This window comes from Orycteropus afer, unplaced genomic scaffold (assembly GCF_000298275.1).
Source record: "Orycteropus afer afer isolate SDZICR_OR568_19922 unplaced genomic scaffold, OryAfe1.0 scaffold00083, whole genome shotgun sequence".
In the NCBI taxonomy this organism is placed as follows: Eukaryota; Metazoa; Chordata; class Mammalia; order Tubulidentata; family Orycteropodidae; genus Orycteropus; species Orycteropus afer.
The window spans coordinates 6,261,910-6,275,846 of record NW_006921670.1 but is presented as its reverse complement, the minus strand read 5'-3'; the positions used below and the strand labels follow the sequence as shown (position 1 = coordinate 6,275,846).

The following is a 13,937-nucleotide window of genomic DNA, read 5'->3' as shown; positions in this document are numbered from 1 at the left end:
ACTCGATGGCATATAACAACAACAACAATGCACAAGGTTATGTGTTCAACTTCTGGCCGAAAGGGGTGGCTCAAACCCACACAGAGCTGCCTTGGAAGCCAGGCCTGGGGACCCGCTTTTGAAAGGTTCACAGCCTTGAACACCCTAGGGAGCAGTTCTACTCTGGACATATGGTGTCACCATGATTTGGAACTGACTGGATAGAAACCAAAAATAGCAACAGAATCACCGTGGGAGACCGCAGCGTCACGGAGAGGAAGTATTCCTTCTCGGGGCCTTCACGCCCACTGGAGCAGCATTACAGATGTGGTGCTGCTGTGTAGACGGGGAAGAGCTTCACCCACGGTCACACAGAAGCTCAGCGGTGGAGCCAGGCCTAGACCCCAGGGCCTAGTTCAGAGGACTGTGGTCCCTGAAGGTACAGATGTGGGCACAAGGGCATTCTTATCAAGTGGATGAATAAGTGGAGAGGGGACATGTGCCCAGCCGTGGGCAGGTCGGGGACGAGCCAGGCTCCCTATTGGTCATTTCCCCTTGTCCCTTCCCCACCCAGTGACAGCATCCACATCAGGACCCGGGCATGTCCGTCACCCCCTGTACGCCTCACTGCAGCCCCATCCTCACAGAGCGTAGAGGGTACGGGTGCCAGTTCTGCAATCAGACTGCCCGGGTTCCCATCTTAGCTCTGCCACCTCCAGCTGCTGTGACCTGGGTAAGTTCCTTTCTCTCTAGGCCTCAGTCTCCTCACCTTTAAAATGGAAGCAACAAGAGTAGCTACCTCACAGGGAGGAAGTGGGAAAAGAGCTGTTACATTGCGGGGAATTGCAGTCACCATCTTGAAACACAATGTGTATGAACTGCTGTGTGGAAAATGAATGTGCTCTGTAAATTTTCACCCAAATCACAAGAAAAATTAAAATTAAAATAGTAACAATAGTAGCTACCTCACAGAGTTGTTGTAGGATTAAGGGAGTTAAGAGCCACAATAACACGTTGGCAGGGTTGGGCATGTACTTAGAGCTAGTATTGATAACGGTATCTGCGACTCCATGTCACAGAGCGCGAGCAGAAAGGCATGGTGGCTTGGCTCAAGGGAGGGCTGAGAGCCCGGGCGGTATGGAAGCAGAGGCCTGGGCAGCACTCACGTGGGGCAGGGCCAGGGAGCACCGGCTGCTGCACTCGTACGCCTCCTTGTGGCGGCCCAGCTCACTGAGGGCACGCGCCTTGCGGAACAGGGCCCGGATGTTCTCCCCGTCCAGGCCCAGAGCCTTCTCGCTGTCCGCCAGCGCCTTCTCGTACAGGCCCTGTGGAGAGAAGCAGGCAGCCCGCCAGTCAGTGCCCTCCCCCACCCAGGGCGGACCGCCAGCCTCCCTTCCCTGCAGACAGAGGATGCTAGGGTCAGGGATGAGGCTCAAAGCCCCAAGAGGGGAGGCAGGAGACAGTGCAGGGGTCAGACTCCAGGTGAAGAGCATCTGTGTGTCTGGGTGAAGGGGCTGCCACAGGGTCCTGGAGAGAGCAGCCTTCCAGTTCTATGTGATGAGCTTGGTCACTAAGATGCACCTACTTCTGCCTTTGGTTCAGAACAGCATGGACCGAGAGTAATGGCAGTCAGAGCAACCATGAAGGCAGCTCAGAGCAGAGCGGGCAGGCTAAGCCCTAGGGCACCTGGAGCATTCCACCCTGGATGGCAGGGGGTTTACCGGACCCTACAGAGCCTACACCAGGGCCTCCCCCAGGTCCGATGAATAACTGGGTCCTTGGGTGCAGTGCAGTAAATTACTTTCTGTGGCTTTTCTACCCATCAGTCTTTGTAAACTCCAAGATGGGATTTGCTATGAGCAAGTGAGGAGCTCCTGATTGCTGAAGGTGTCCACCTGGAGTATTTCTGTTGGGCGTGGCACAAAACAATGTTCTGGGAAGGTGCCCACTCTCTCAGGTGCTTAGAGTTCTGATGCTATAATTGGCTAGTTTGGCCACCTTGCTGGGCTCAAAAGGAGGCCTCCTAGAGGCAGAACTCTCTCTGACTGCTGGTTGAGGAAGACGTGCTGCTGAGAGAGACACGCGTTCCTGAAAGAGACACGTGCTGCTGGGAAAGAGACGCAAGAGACATGCATTGCTGAGTGAGACACTGAGGGACACGCACTGCTGGGGGAGACTGAGAGACTGTTGGCTGAGGGACGGTGGGCTGGGAGAGAGACTGAGCATTCTTCCTGAACTTGAGTTGTAGCCTGGTGCTTCCCTAATAAACCCCCATAATCCGTGAGTTCTGTGTGGCCACTGCAGCAAATTATCGAACCCAGGAGGGAGGTGGTGGGTGCTCTGGGAGGAACGGTTGGAGAAAGGGCTGGAGGGAGGCAGCATGTCTGGCCTGGCAGGAATAGGCCTTGGGTTACTGCTGGTAACCCTGTCTTCCTCTTGTGGGATTAGAGGAGGTCAGAACATGTGGCCCCCATGCCGTTTTTGCACTGGGTGAGTGGGACAGGGAAGGAGTGTATGAGGAGGCTGGACGTCTGGAGAGAACAAGCGAGGAGAGTGAGGGTCCTGAGGTAGCCAGGAGGGAGATGCAGTCTCGCTTGCAGGAAGGGGAACAGTCCTCAGCCTCTACTGCCTAATGCCAGGGCCCAGCCGGGACGCTGACTTAATTCACCTGGGGAGGGCGGAGCCATCGGCGTCCCCTGTGAAACTCTATTCTACATCAGCACTTTTGAAAAGCTCTCCAGGGGAGTGTGCTGTGTGTGGGTGGGGGACACCGGGAGTAGTGGGGAGAGAGCCCCTGGGGCAGGGGGCAGCCACAGGATGCAGGGCTCACTCACCATGGTGAAGTAGCAGGCAGCCCTGTTGACATGCAGCCTGCACAGCAGCTCGCGGGGCAGGGCCACCTGGTCAGAGGCGGCATAGTCGGCCACGTTCAGCCCCTCCATGTACTGCACCAGGGCCTGCTTGTAGTCTTTTTCTCGGAACAGGTCATTGCCCTCGGCAAACAGGTTCTGCACCAGCTTGAGTAGAAAGGCCTGGCAGGGGCAGGACACCGGGCGGCTCACCTGGCGCCGGCCCCACTGCCCTCTCGCCCTCCCGTCGCCTTCCCCAGCCCAGTGGACGTCACTCACCTCATATTCTTCTTGCTTCAGGGGTAGTGTCGACCTGGCAGGAAAAGCACAGGGACACAGGTCTGGGGGAGCTCAGGGGTCCCAGCCTCCTCCCTCAGCCTCGTGGAGGCCCCAGAGCCAGATGTCAGGCTAGGAGGGGCCCCCGACTCCGGCCTCAGACATCACCACGGGAGCTGGGGTAAGGCGACAAGCAAGGCCCCCCGCCCCCAGTAAATCAACACCATGTAAGCCTTCCATTCACAACAGGACGGCTGGAGGAGCCTGCCATGGCCTGCCAGACTCTCCCTAGGACTGGGGGCTGGGAAGGAGCAGACCAGCTCAGCTTGGCCGCTGTCCTCTGGCACAAACCCAATACCCACTGAGAAGGAGACAGGCACCCCCAGTGCGCTCTGTTATAGGAGGGGGTGCAGGGCAGGGGCAGGGGCTACAAAAGGCAAGGAGAGGACAAGGAGGCTCTGGTCAAGTGAAGAGTGACGGAAGCTCCGCCCAGCTCAACGCCAGGAAGTCGCTGGCTCTGCGTGGCTCCCGGCTCCGGTGCCAGGGGAGGTGGGGACAGACGGCGGGAGAAAGGCACAAAGTGTGAGCTTTGTCGAGAAAGAAACATCTAAACTGGGCTTAAGGCTCGACCACTGCTCCCGTCCACCCCTAAAATCTCCAACTGCAGGCCCATGGGAGGCACGGGAGCCCTCAGGCCCCTTAGTCTAGGAGTCTCAGCCTTTCCCTCCACAGTCATTCGTTCACCCCTGGCCAAAGCCAGGTACACTCAGAGCCATAAACCCTCACGCCAGACCCAGCAGGTTAGGTGGGCCTGACACCCTCTCCTGTGGCTGAACCACACCAATCAGGATGGAAGGAAGCATCAGGCACAGAGCTGAGGTACCTCCTTCAGGCTAAGTGGACCAGGTGGGAGGGGAGCCAAGGGTTGTCTCCTGGTCCCTAATTTCCCAGAGCAGAAAACAGACACTCAGAGAGGGGCAGTGACTTGCCCGAGGTCACACAGCAGGTCAGTGTCAGAGCCAGGGCCAGAGTCCAGGCTCTATCCAGTGCCCGGAGCTGCTGCCAACACCTGGGCAAGAAAGAGCAGCCTACGCTAGTGAGGTGTGGTGAGAGGAGATGCTGAGGGCCCCCGTATGGGGGTGAGGGGGTGTCCCTGGCTCCGACAGTGGGCTCCATCCCACCTTCACACTGGCCTCCCCACCAGCCAGAGATCGGGACCCAGTCCTGCCTCCCCAGGCTGCCACGCTGGCCCCCAGCGCCACGCCCCTAACTGGCCTTGCTGCTCCAGCCTCTCTCCTTCCAGGGTCAGCTTCATCTCCCGTAGGTCACATTCGTGTCCCCAAAGCTTGTGACGGCCCAGCACCTCAGGATGAAGCCCAAACATCTTAGCCTGGTGTTCAAGGCCCTCCACAAACCAGCACTAACCCATTTGTCCAAACGCGTCATCCCTGACCCCTGCCTAACATGGCAGAGGTACCCAAGAAATAAGGGTGAGCTGACTGACCTGTGCCCCCCGCTCAGCTGCTCCAGGTGCTGTCCCCAGCTCCCTCTCACTGGAGTGTTCCCTTTCCTGCTCATAGACTGGCCTGTCCCAATCCCTGCCTCCAACCGACCAGACCCTGCCTATTTCTAGATCCAGCTGAAGTCACTCCTCCCCCAGGCAGCCTTCCCAGAATGTCCAGCCCAAGAAATGATGGGTCACCCACCACTCATCAGAACTTTGGCTTATCACCCCATTTTAGAGATGAGGAAACCAAGGCCTCAGGTGGTGGAGTTGGAAGCTGACCTCAGGCTGGCTTGATCCCCCAAAGCCTGAGAGCTTCTCCCTGCTTTTAGCTCCGAATCTCTTGTTGCCCAACTGGATCTTCAGCTCCTTCAAGGAGAGGTTGTGTGCAACACTTCCTTATGACTCCCACAATGCTCTGTGCCCAGGAAGTACCTCATAGATGTTTTTCCTAAACTCACTGAGTACATACATGAGAATCCAGTGCAGGGGGATGAGGCAAAAATAGCAAGACTGACCGTAAAAGGAGCAGGTCCATAACCCAATGGCACAATGAGCAAAGGACTTCACATTTCACCAAAGTGGACATTCAAATGGCCACCAAACACGTGAAAAGATGTTCAGTATCATTAGCCATCAGAGATCCAAATCAAAACCACAATGTGAAACCATTTCACTCCCACCAGGATAGCTAAGATACAAAAAAAAAAAAAAAAAGAAAACAACAAATGTTGGCGAGGACATGGGGAAATCCATTGCTGGTGGGAATGCAAAATGGTACAGTCATTGTAGAAAACCCAGCTCCTCAAGACGCTAAAAATAGAACTACCATCTGACCTAGTAATTCCACTCTCAGGTATGTACCCAAAAGAGTTGAAAGCAGAGTTTCAAACAGAAGCTTGGACACCAATGTTCGCTGCAGCACTAACAAAATGTGGTACCTACATATAATGGAATACTACTTAGCCGGGAGAAATGAAGTCTTGATACACACTACAGTATGGATGGGGCTGGAAGACATTGTGCTGAGTGCAATAAGTCAATCACAAAAGGACAAATACTGTATGAATTCACTTATATAAAAAGACAAGAAATGGCAAATGTATAGAGATCAGTTTATTACATGTTAATTAGCAGTTACCAGGGAGAAGAAGGGGTAAAGAGAGGTTAATATCAAGTTGATTAAGGGCAGGGCTGTGCAGCTGGTTACTGTAACTGCTATAAATTGTACACCTCAATCAACTCTATGAGACCAAGAGGGCAGCATTTGCCCAAAAGCAAAATTAGAAATGCAGGAAGGTGCAGGAAATGGACAAATGGAATAGGGAACCCAAGATGGAAATGGGGAGAGTGCTGACATGTTGTGGGGGTTGCAACCAATATCACGGAACAATCTATAAATTGCTAAATGAGAAACTAACTTCCTCTGTAAACTTTCACCTAAATCACAATTAAAGATTTAAAATAAATAAAGAAGGTGTACACCTGTAAAAAGGAGCATTGGGAATAAATAAATAAATAATCACCAACTCCTCATCTACCCTGAGACCAGAAGAACTAGATGGTGCCCAGCTACCACTGCCACTACTGTGCTGATCAGTCCACAATAGATGGGTCCTTATAGACCAGGAGAGAAATGTGGAACAGAGCTCACAGTTTTAAAAAGTCCAGACTTATTGGACCAGTTGAGATTAGACTTTCCAAGACTACTGCCCTGAGATATGCTTTAAACCTTAAACCAAAATTATCCCTTGAGGTCATCTTTTAGCTAGATAATACACTGCCTCATAAACTAAAGAATACACCTGTGAGTGATGTGCTTCTTTAAGGATCATCCATCTATCCATCTATCTAACTACAAAAGAATCATCTATAGTTAGAGCCTAATGGAACCCCTGAGACTATGGCCCCTAGCTCCCCTTCAGGTCTGGAATTGAACCCACACCTGTGGTTTCCAGCCAAACAAAAGACAGGCATATGAGCTGAACATTTACATTAGGTAGATACACTCCTTGGAGAGAACAATCATGGGAGAACAGAAGGGCTGTGTATGCACAAGGAGACAGTTCAGGGGGCAGGAGTGCATGGGAGGGAAGGACACAGGGAAGAGGTAACTGTTGGGAGGAAGTGGCAGGGATGCTGTTGCATTGTGGGAAACTGTAGGCAATGCCATGAGACAAAGTATATGTGAACTGCTGTTTGGAAAGTGAATTTGCTCTGTGAACTTTCATCCAAATCACAATTTAAAAAAAAAAAATCATCTATAGGATACCAAATGGTCAAAAATTAAAGCACAGATGAGATGAGAAGGTAAGGAATCAGGGCAACTAGAGTGCTAGAAATGGTACAACCAGAATGGAATGAATGAGAATGATGACACATTGTGACAAATATAACCAATATCACTGAATAATTTGTGTAGAAATTGTTCAATGGAAACCTAATTTTCTGTATAAACATTCACCTTAAGCACAATAAAATATTATTTTTAAAAATATTAAATTTTAAAAAGTCATAAATTATAACACTTAAGATCTGTGCGTTTCACTATATGTCAATAATAGTCAATGCTAAAAAAAAAAAAAAACAGGAGCAGGTCCCACTGTATCCCATAAAGTGGATCCTAAGGAGGCCCACATACGGGTTCCCAAGACGCTGCCCTGTTTCAAGACCTTCTCAGAACTCCACTGGGGAACGTGGAAGGAGAACACAAGGTTATCGCTGACTGAGCACCACCGGGCCCAGCCTGCCCAGGCCCCTCAAGTCCTCACAAGGACCCGGTGAGGGCGGTGGCATTTTTTCCCAACTTACAGGGAAGGACATCATCCAGGAAACGGGAAAATCAGGATACAGATGCAGACCAGCAGCGTTCCAAGGTCCAGCTCCACAGAAATCCGTGAGTTAAGTTGTTAGATTCCATTGAGTCACTTTTGACTTACAACAACCCCGTGGACAACGGAAGAAACCCTGCCTGGTCTGCGCCCTCCTCACAGTCGTTGCTGTGTTTGAGCCCATCGTCGCAGCCACTGAGTCAGTCCGTCTCGTTGAGGGTCCTCTTCTTCTTCGCTGGCCCTGTACTTTACCAAGTGTTCTGGTTCCCTAGTGCCGCTCTGACAGGAATATACCACCAATGGGATGGCCTTAACAAACAGGAGCTTATTCTTACAGTCTGGAGGCGTTAAGTCCGAATCCAAAGTGCCAGGCTCTAGGGGCTGGGTGAAAGCCCCTCAGCCGTGGGCTTCAGCTCTGCTTCCAGCTCCCGGCCCACTGGAGCTAGAGGCTTCTCTTCACTCAGACAGCTGCTGGCTGCTGAGGCTGCCAAGCCCAAGGTCAACAAGTAAAAATGCACAGTCCCAATGTTACCAAATCACATGGCAGGCCATTAATTTAAGCCCATTGTAAGTCCCAAGATCGGCAGAGCATGGCAGGCTGCTGAACAACAACACGGCTACACACAGGGTCCAAACATGCCATATGCTAGAGACTATTCCCAAAGCTGCTGCTTACATACAGGAAGCAGACCATATCCCAAAGGCAGCTACTCAGCTGCTCCTGGTAGATACCACCATGGCATTGATTGCCAGTCTCATCATGGGGAATAACTACCACCAGCTGCCCAGCCACTGACCCAGGCCCAGCGGAGTTGACATACAAACATAACTACCACACCAAGAATGATAGCCTTCTCCCTCCTGACAACATGACCAAAGTGAGAGATAAAGTCTGGCCACTCTTGCTTCTAAGGAGCATTCCAGGTGCACTTCTTCCAAGGCAGACGTGTTCATTCTTCTGGCAGACCATGGTATATTCAATGTTCTTCACCAACACCATAATGCAAGTGCACCAATTCTTCTTCAGTCTTCTTATTCATTGTCAAGCTTTCACATGCATCTGAGGCTACTGCAAAGCCTAAATACTGCTTGAATTTCTGACACTTCCCTGTCTAGGTACTGCTACAACCAGTTTTGAATGATTTTCAGCAAAATTTTACTTGTGTGTGTTATTAATGATATTGTTCAATAACTTCCACATTCTGTTGGGGCACGTTTCTTTGGATTAGGCACAAACATGGATCTCTTTCAGTCAGTTAGCTGTCCTGGTAGCTGTCTTCCAAATTTCTTGGAATTCTTGATTTCATTTATCAGTAAGACTCCATTTGCCTCCATTTGTGGAAAAATCTCAATGGGTATTTCATCAACTCCTACAGCCTTGTTTTTTGCCAATTCCTTCAGTGCTGTTTGGACTCTTCCTTCAATACCATTGGTTCTTGGTTATACACTACCTCATGAATTGGCTGAACATCAGCCAATTCTTTTTAGTATAGTGATTCTGTGTATTCCTTTCATCTTTCTCTGATGTTTCCTGCATCATTGAATATTTTGCCCATAAAAACCTAACTCACTGCCATCGAGTTGGATCTGACTCACAGCTTGATGGGCATTAGAAACCATTTCCTGCAGCAAGTCGATTCCGAGTCATGGCGACCCCTCCTTGGGTTTCCAAGGCCATATCTCTACGGAAGTAGATCACCCAGTCTTCCTTCTGAGAAGTGGCTGGTGGTTTTGAACCACCAGCCTTCTGGTTAGCAGTCAAATGCCTTAGGCACTATGCTACCAGAGCTCCTCATTGCCCGTAGAATCCTTCAATAGTGCAACTCAAGGCTTAAATTTTTTATTCAGTTCTTTCAGCTTGACAAATGCCAAGTGTGTTCTTCCCTTTTGATTTTGCACATCTCATTATAATACTTTGTCTTCTTAAGCTGCCATTTGAAATCTTCTGTTGAGCTCTTCCACTCCAGTATTTCTTCCATTCACTTTAGCTACTCTCCTTTCAAGAGCAAGCCACTACGGTATGACAAACTGACAGAAGAGTGGTGGGTGACTTAAGTTAAAGACACAGAATTCTTACAAAAAAACATGGGCGGCTGTCTACCCAACTGGTCTCTGAATGAAATTTGGGCACTTCCCAAAAACCAATACATGCTCCTCCCCTGCAGATGGAAAAACACTTGTCACTGGCAAGGAAATGCAAAGAGTGGGCCACCGTGCTACTGACCACGGCTGAAGACTGGAGAACTTGCTGGGCGAGAGCAGCCTGGGGTCAGGGGAGACAGACCAAGAGCCATGAGGCAAGGTTCCAGGTGCTCTCAAAACTCCCTCCCAGAATTAGCCCAGCTGTGAGCACCCTGAGGGGGTTGCCAGCAGCCCTCACCCAACTGTGAGTTGAGGAAGTCCTGTGAATGCAAACACACTTTGGGAGAGCAATGCAGATCCTGAGGGTGTGTGAAAAGGAATCTAGTTTGGGGTGATGACATGTGGATGAGGAAAGTCGAGGAGCGTTTGCCGGGTCTGTGTAGAGAATGAAATTGGAGAGTGCATATGTCTAAATGGAACAGAGAGGCAAATTTTAGGTTTTTTTTGGAAGCTCTATTTAAGAAATAGAATACAAAACCATGAATATAGAATTTCTAGAGTGCCTCCCAGGGTCTTGAAAAGGAGTCACGCAAGTGAGGGGCCCTGAAGCTTACAGTTCCCTTCGTTAGCATCTTGATAAATATGTCTCCAAGGGTCGACTTAAGAAATAAAAGGTAATAAGATCATCCTGCAAGGAGCTCTGGTGGCACAGTGGTTAAGGCATTTGGCTGCTAACCAAAGGTCAGAGGTTCAAACCCACCAGCTGCTCCTCAGCAGAAATATGAGGCAGTCTGTTGCTGTAAAGATTTACAGCCTTGGAAACCCAATGAGGGTCACTATGAGTCAGGATTAACTCAATGGCAGGGAGTCAAGTGAAAGACATCCTGTGTGTAAAGAAAAAAATGGAAAAACTAACAGAATGGCCTACGGGTGCTGGGTGGGAGGCCTGCAATGGAAAGAAACAAGGGTTTTGGAGTCGGACAGATCTGGGTTTGAATCCTGTTGCTCAACAGCTGCGTGACCTTGACACATTTCTTAACCTCTCTGAGCCTCCATTTTCCCATCTGCAAAGTGGAGAGAAGACCACCTATGTCACCAAGCTGTCGTGAAGATTTAAAAAAATCAAAATGATGGAGTAAATCTAAAACTTCTAAAAAAGGAAATACATTACATTTAAAAAAAAAATAAGATGACGGACAGGAAGGTCCTGGCATGGTGCCTGACAGACAGTAAGTGTTCAGTAAACAGGGACCATTAGAGGGGCCTTGGTGGCACAGTGGTTAAGTGCTCAGCTGACAACTAAAAGGCTGGCCAGATGCTCTGTGGGAGAAAAACGAGGCAGTCTGCTTCCATAAGGATTACAGCCCAGGAAGCCCTATGGGGAGTTCTACTCTGTCCCACAGGGTGGCCATAGTTGATAATGACTCAATGGTGATGGGTTTCATTGACTTCTTATAGAGTCCTTGGGTGGTGAAATGGTTAACATGCTGGTAATTGAAAGATCAGCAGTTTGAGTCCACTCAGGGGGGCCTCAGAAGAGAGGCTTGTTGACTGACTTGTTAAGAATCAGCCATTGAAAACCCTATGGGGCACAGTTCTTCTGTGACACACGCGGACTGCCTGTGAGTTATAATCTACTTGATGGTAACTGGTAGCTGGTACTGATTTATTTATTATACGGTGAGTCCAGACAAGGACAGCAATAAGCAGGGGGTATCCATGCACAGGTGGAGGGGGAGGGGACAATGGGAGTGTGGTTCATGGCTCATGGCTAGATCCACACCCTGGCCCCTGCCACACCGGTCCCTCCTTAACTCATGCCACCCTGACTTCCCCCAAACACAGAAGCCTGACAGCAAAGCCTGAGCAATGAGAGAGAGGAGAGTGGGAGTGAGCATGCAGCCGCCGGCCCGCCCACCCGCCCGCCGGCAGCCGGCACACTTACTGAATGAACTGCAGCCCCTTCTCGATGTCCGCCTTCCGTTTCTGCCTCTCCATCAGTCTCTGGGGGGGAGAACACAGTCATAGTCAATCAGCCCGCGGGGCCAGGCCACCGTCCGTCCCCACTCCACCCCACCCATCCCCATTCACAGGTGGGGGAGTCTGAGGGCAGTGATCCAGCTCAGGGCCTGTAGGGACCTGAATCAGGCCGCACCCATGTCCCATCCTCACTCCTAGTTTGTGTGGCGGCTTCTAGGGCCACATGGAGATCCCTGCCCTTTCCCACACGTGGCTTGGAGCTGCAGTACCACAAGTACCCTCAAGTTCGAGGAGATACTGTTTTATCATCAAATATGGCAGTCCATGCCCCTGCTGGGGAGAAGAGGCCCAGGGAATGGAGGTGATGGTCACGGCCACTGCCACCAGGCCCAGCACTCTGTGCGAGGACCTGCAGAATTCCTTCGACAGCGCCACGGGGCAGACGGTTTTCGTTCCCACTTGACTGAGCATACTGACGCTCAGGGAGTCCCAGTCATGAGCTGGTGTGCGGCTGAGACAGGATTCGAACCCAAGTCACTGTTCCTTTGGTGCCCACCAGCAGCACCACCACATAGCGGATGACTCTGGCCACAGAGAAGAGGGGCAGGCAGATGGCCACAGCGAGCACATCTCATCAGCCCCCAGCCAAGATATGAAGCCACCGTGAAGCCCCAGCCCGGCCCCAGCTTCCTCCTCTTGCTCCCCCTACCCCCCATGCCCACCACTGCCCTCACTGTTCAATTTGTCACGACACGTTTGGGGGTGCCAGAGCTGATCCTGACACAGCCTCTGCCCTGGGAGACTTCTGATCTGGCAGATAACTAGTCTTTGCATCTAGAAGCCACTTAAACCAAACCCAACCCGTTGCCGTCAAGTTAGTTTAACTTGCAGAGACCCAAAAAGGTTTCCAATGCTGCAAATCTTTACAAAAGCTGACTGCCACATCTTTCTCCTACAGGGTAGCTGGTAGTTCGAACCACTGACGTTCTAGTTAACAGCCAAGTGTTTCATCACTGCGCCACCAGGACTCCTAGGAGCCACTTACACAGGCCCAGATGTGCTGTTTGTCCTGCATAGGCCCTCGGTTGGGACTTGGATTCAGACCTGGATTCGAATCCTGACACTCACATTACTGTGTGACTTGGAAGCATCCTTTAACCTCTCTGGGCCTCAGTTTCCTTATGGGGAATATGGGGCCAACAGAGGCTCTGGCACATGGGGCAGTGTGGACATTCAGGATGTTACATGTTGCACCCTGGCAGGGTGGGAATACCTGCCACCTACCACTGCTCTCCCCTCTTGCAAAAAAAATCAGCAGTGGGATCAACATGGGATCAACATGCCTGTGACGATCCCATTTCTAATGCAGGAGACAGGCAGTGCTGCCCGCAGCTCCCACCCAGGCTGAGTGAGCCTCTTGGTCCATCTCTCTGGTCCTCCACTTCCCTGGGGTGAAACAAGCCTTACTATGTTCCTCACTCCTCACTCAGACCTCTAGCCTGGGTTTCTCTGAACCTGTAGCTCTGGCCCCAGGCCTTGGCTCATGCTGCTCCCTCCATCCACGGATAGAACCCCTCCAGCCTCCAAAGGCTGACTCTTCCGTGAGGGCTCCCTGATCCCTTCATGGGCTCCAGCATTCATTCACCCAATGCTTACTAGGAGCCTGGGGTTCCTCAGATGGGTCGGACCCAGGCCTGACCCTTGAAGAGATGCTAGTCTGATGGAGGAGACAAAGGTGGACCCAGTTTCCACAAGTAAGCCCAGCCCTGGCAGGAGAAGCTGTGGAGGGGAGCGGCCCCTGCAGGCCTACATGACCAGCACCACAGGGTCACAATGCAACCTCGTCCCTCCCACCACCTGGCCTTGGGGCCAGTCCTAGGTTGATGGGACTAGTCACCTCACTGCCCCTTCTCAGCTCCCACCTCCTCAAGGCCCTTATGGGAACTTTTCAAATGTATAAATCAGACCCCCGTGTTCCCCCCACCCAGAGCTCTGGCTGACTCTGTTTACCTGTTGCTGACCAAAACGTCCCTGCATGTCCACACAGGCTCACGGCTGCCTGGAGCCATGGCCCTAGTACCCTCTCAAAGCCCAGATCAGCCCCCAGCAGTCGGACAGCAGGGCCTGGGCACCTGTCCCCCAAACCCGAAGGCAAGAGCATCCCCCTAGGTGAGATCACTCTGGCAAGTCCAGGGGTGAGGGCTCCAGCTCGTCTTTGGGGGACACAGTGACTCTACATGGAGCTCTGCCCAAGATGGAAATGGATAAAGGAAATGGGGTTCATTTCCCACACAGCCTGGCCGGGCAGGGGAAATGTGCGCCAAGGGGCTAGGAAAGGTGTCCAGAGCTCACGCTGGTGAGCAGGGAAACTTGGCTTCCCAGGACTGGGAAGACGGGCATCAGAAGCCTGGTGAACAACGTGACAGGTGGCCCTGC

General features: G+C 51.6%; 1 protein-coding gene across 1 annotated transcript in view; it reads right to left on the bottom strand.

Annotated features, from left to right (window-relative positions):
* ZC3H7B (zinc finger CCCH-type containing 7B) overlaps positions 1-11,519 on the bottom strand; it is a 40,067-nt gene extending 28,548 nt beyond the window's left edge. Inside the window, exons 1-4 of the mRNA XM_007941777.1 lie at positions 11,467-11,519; positions 3,108-3,141; positions 2,814-3,011; positions 1,146-1,304 (exon numbers count right to left, since the gene is read on the bottom strand). Coding sequence (XP_007939968.1) covers positions 1,146-1,304; positions 2,814-3,011; positions 3,108-3,141; positions 11,467-11,519 — 444 coding nt within the window. The remainder of the gene's footprint in view (positions 1-1,145; positions 1,305-2,813; positions 3,012-3,107; positions 3,142-11,466) is intronic.
* Between the last annotated feature and the right edge of the window lie 2,418 nt (positions 11,520-13,937).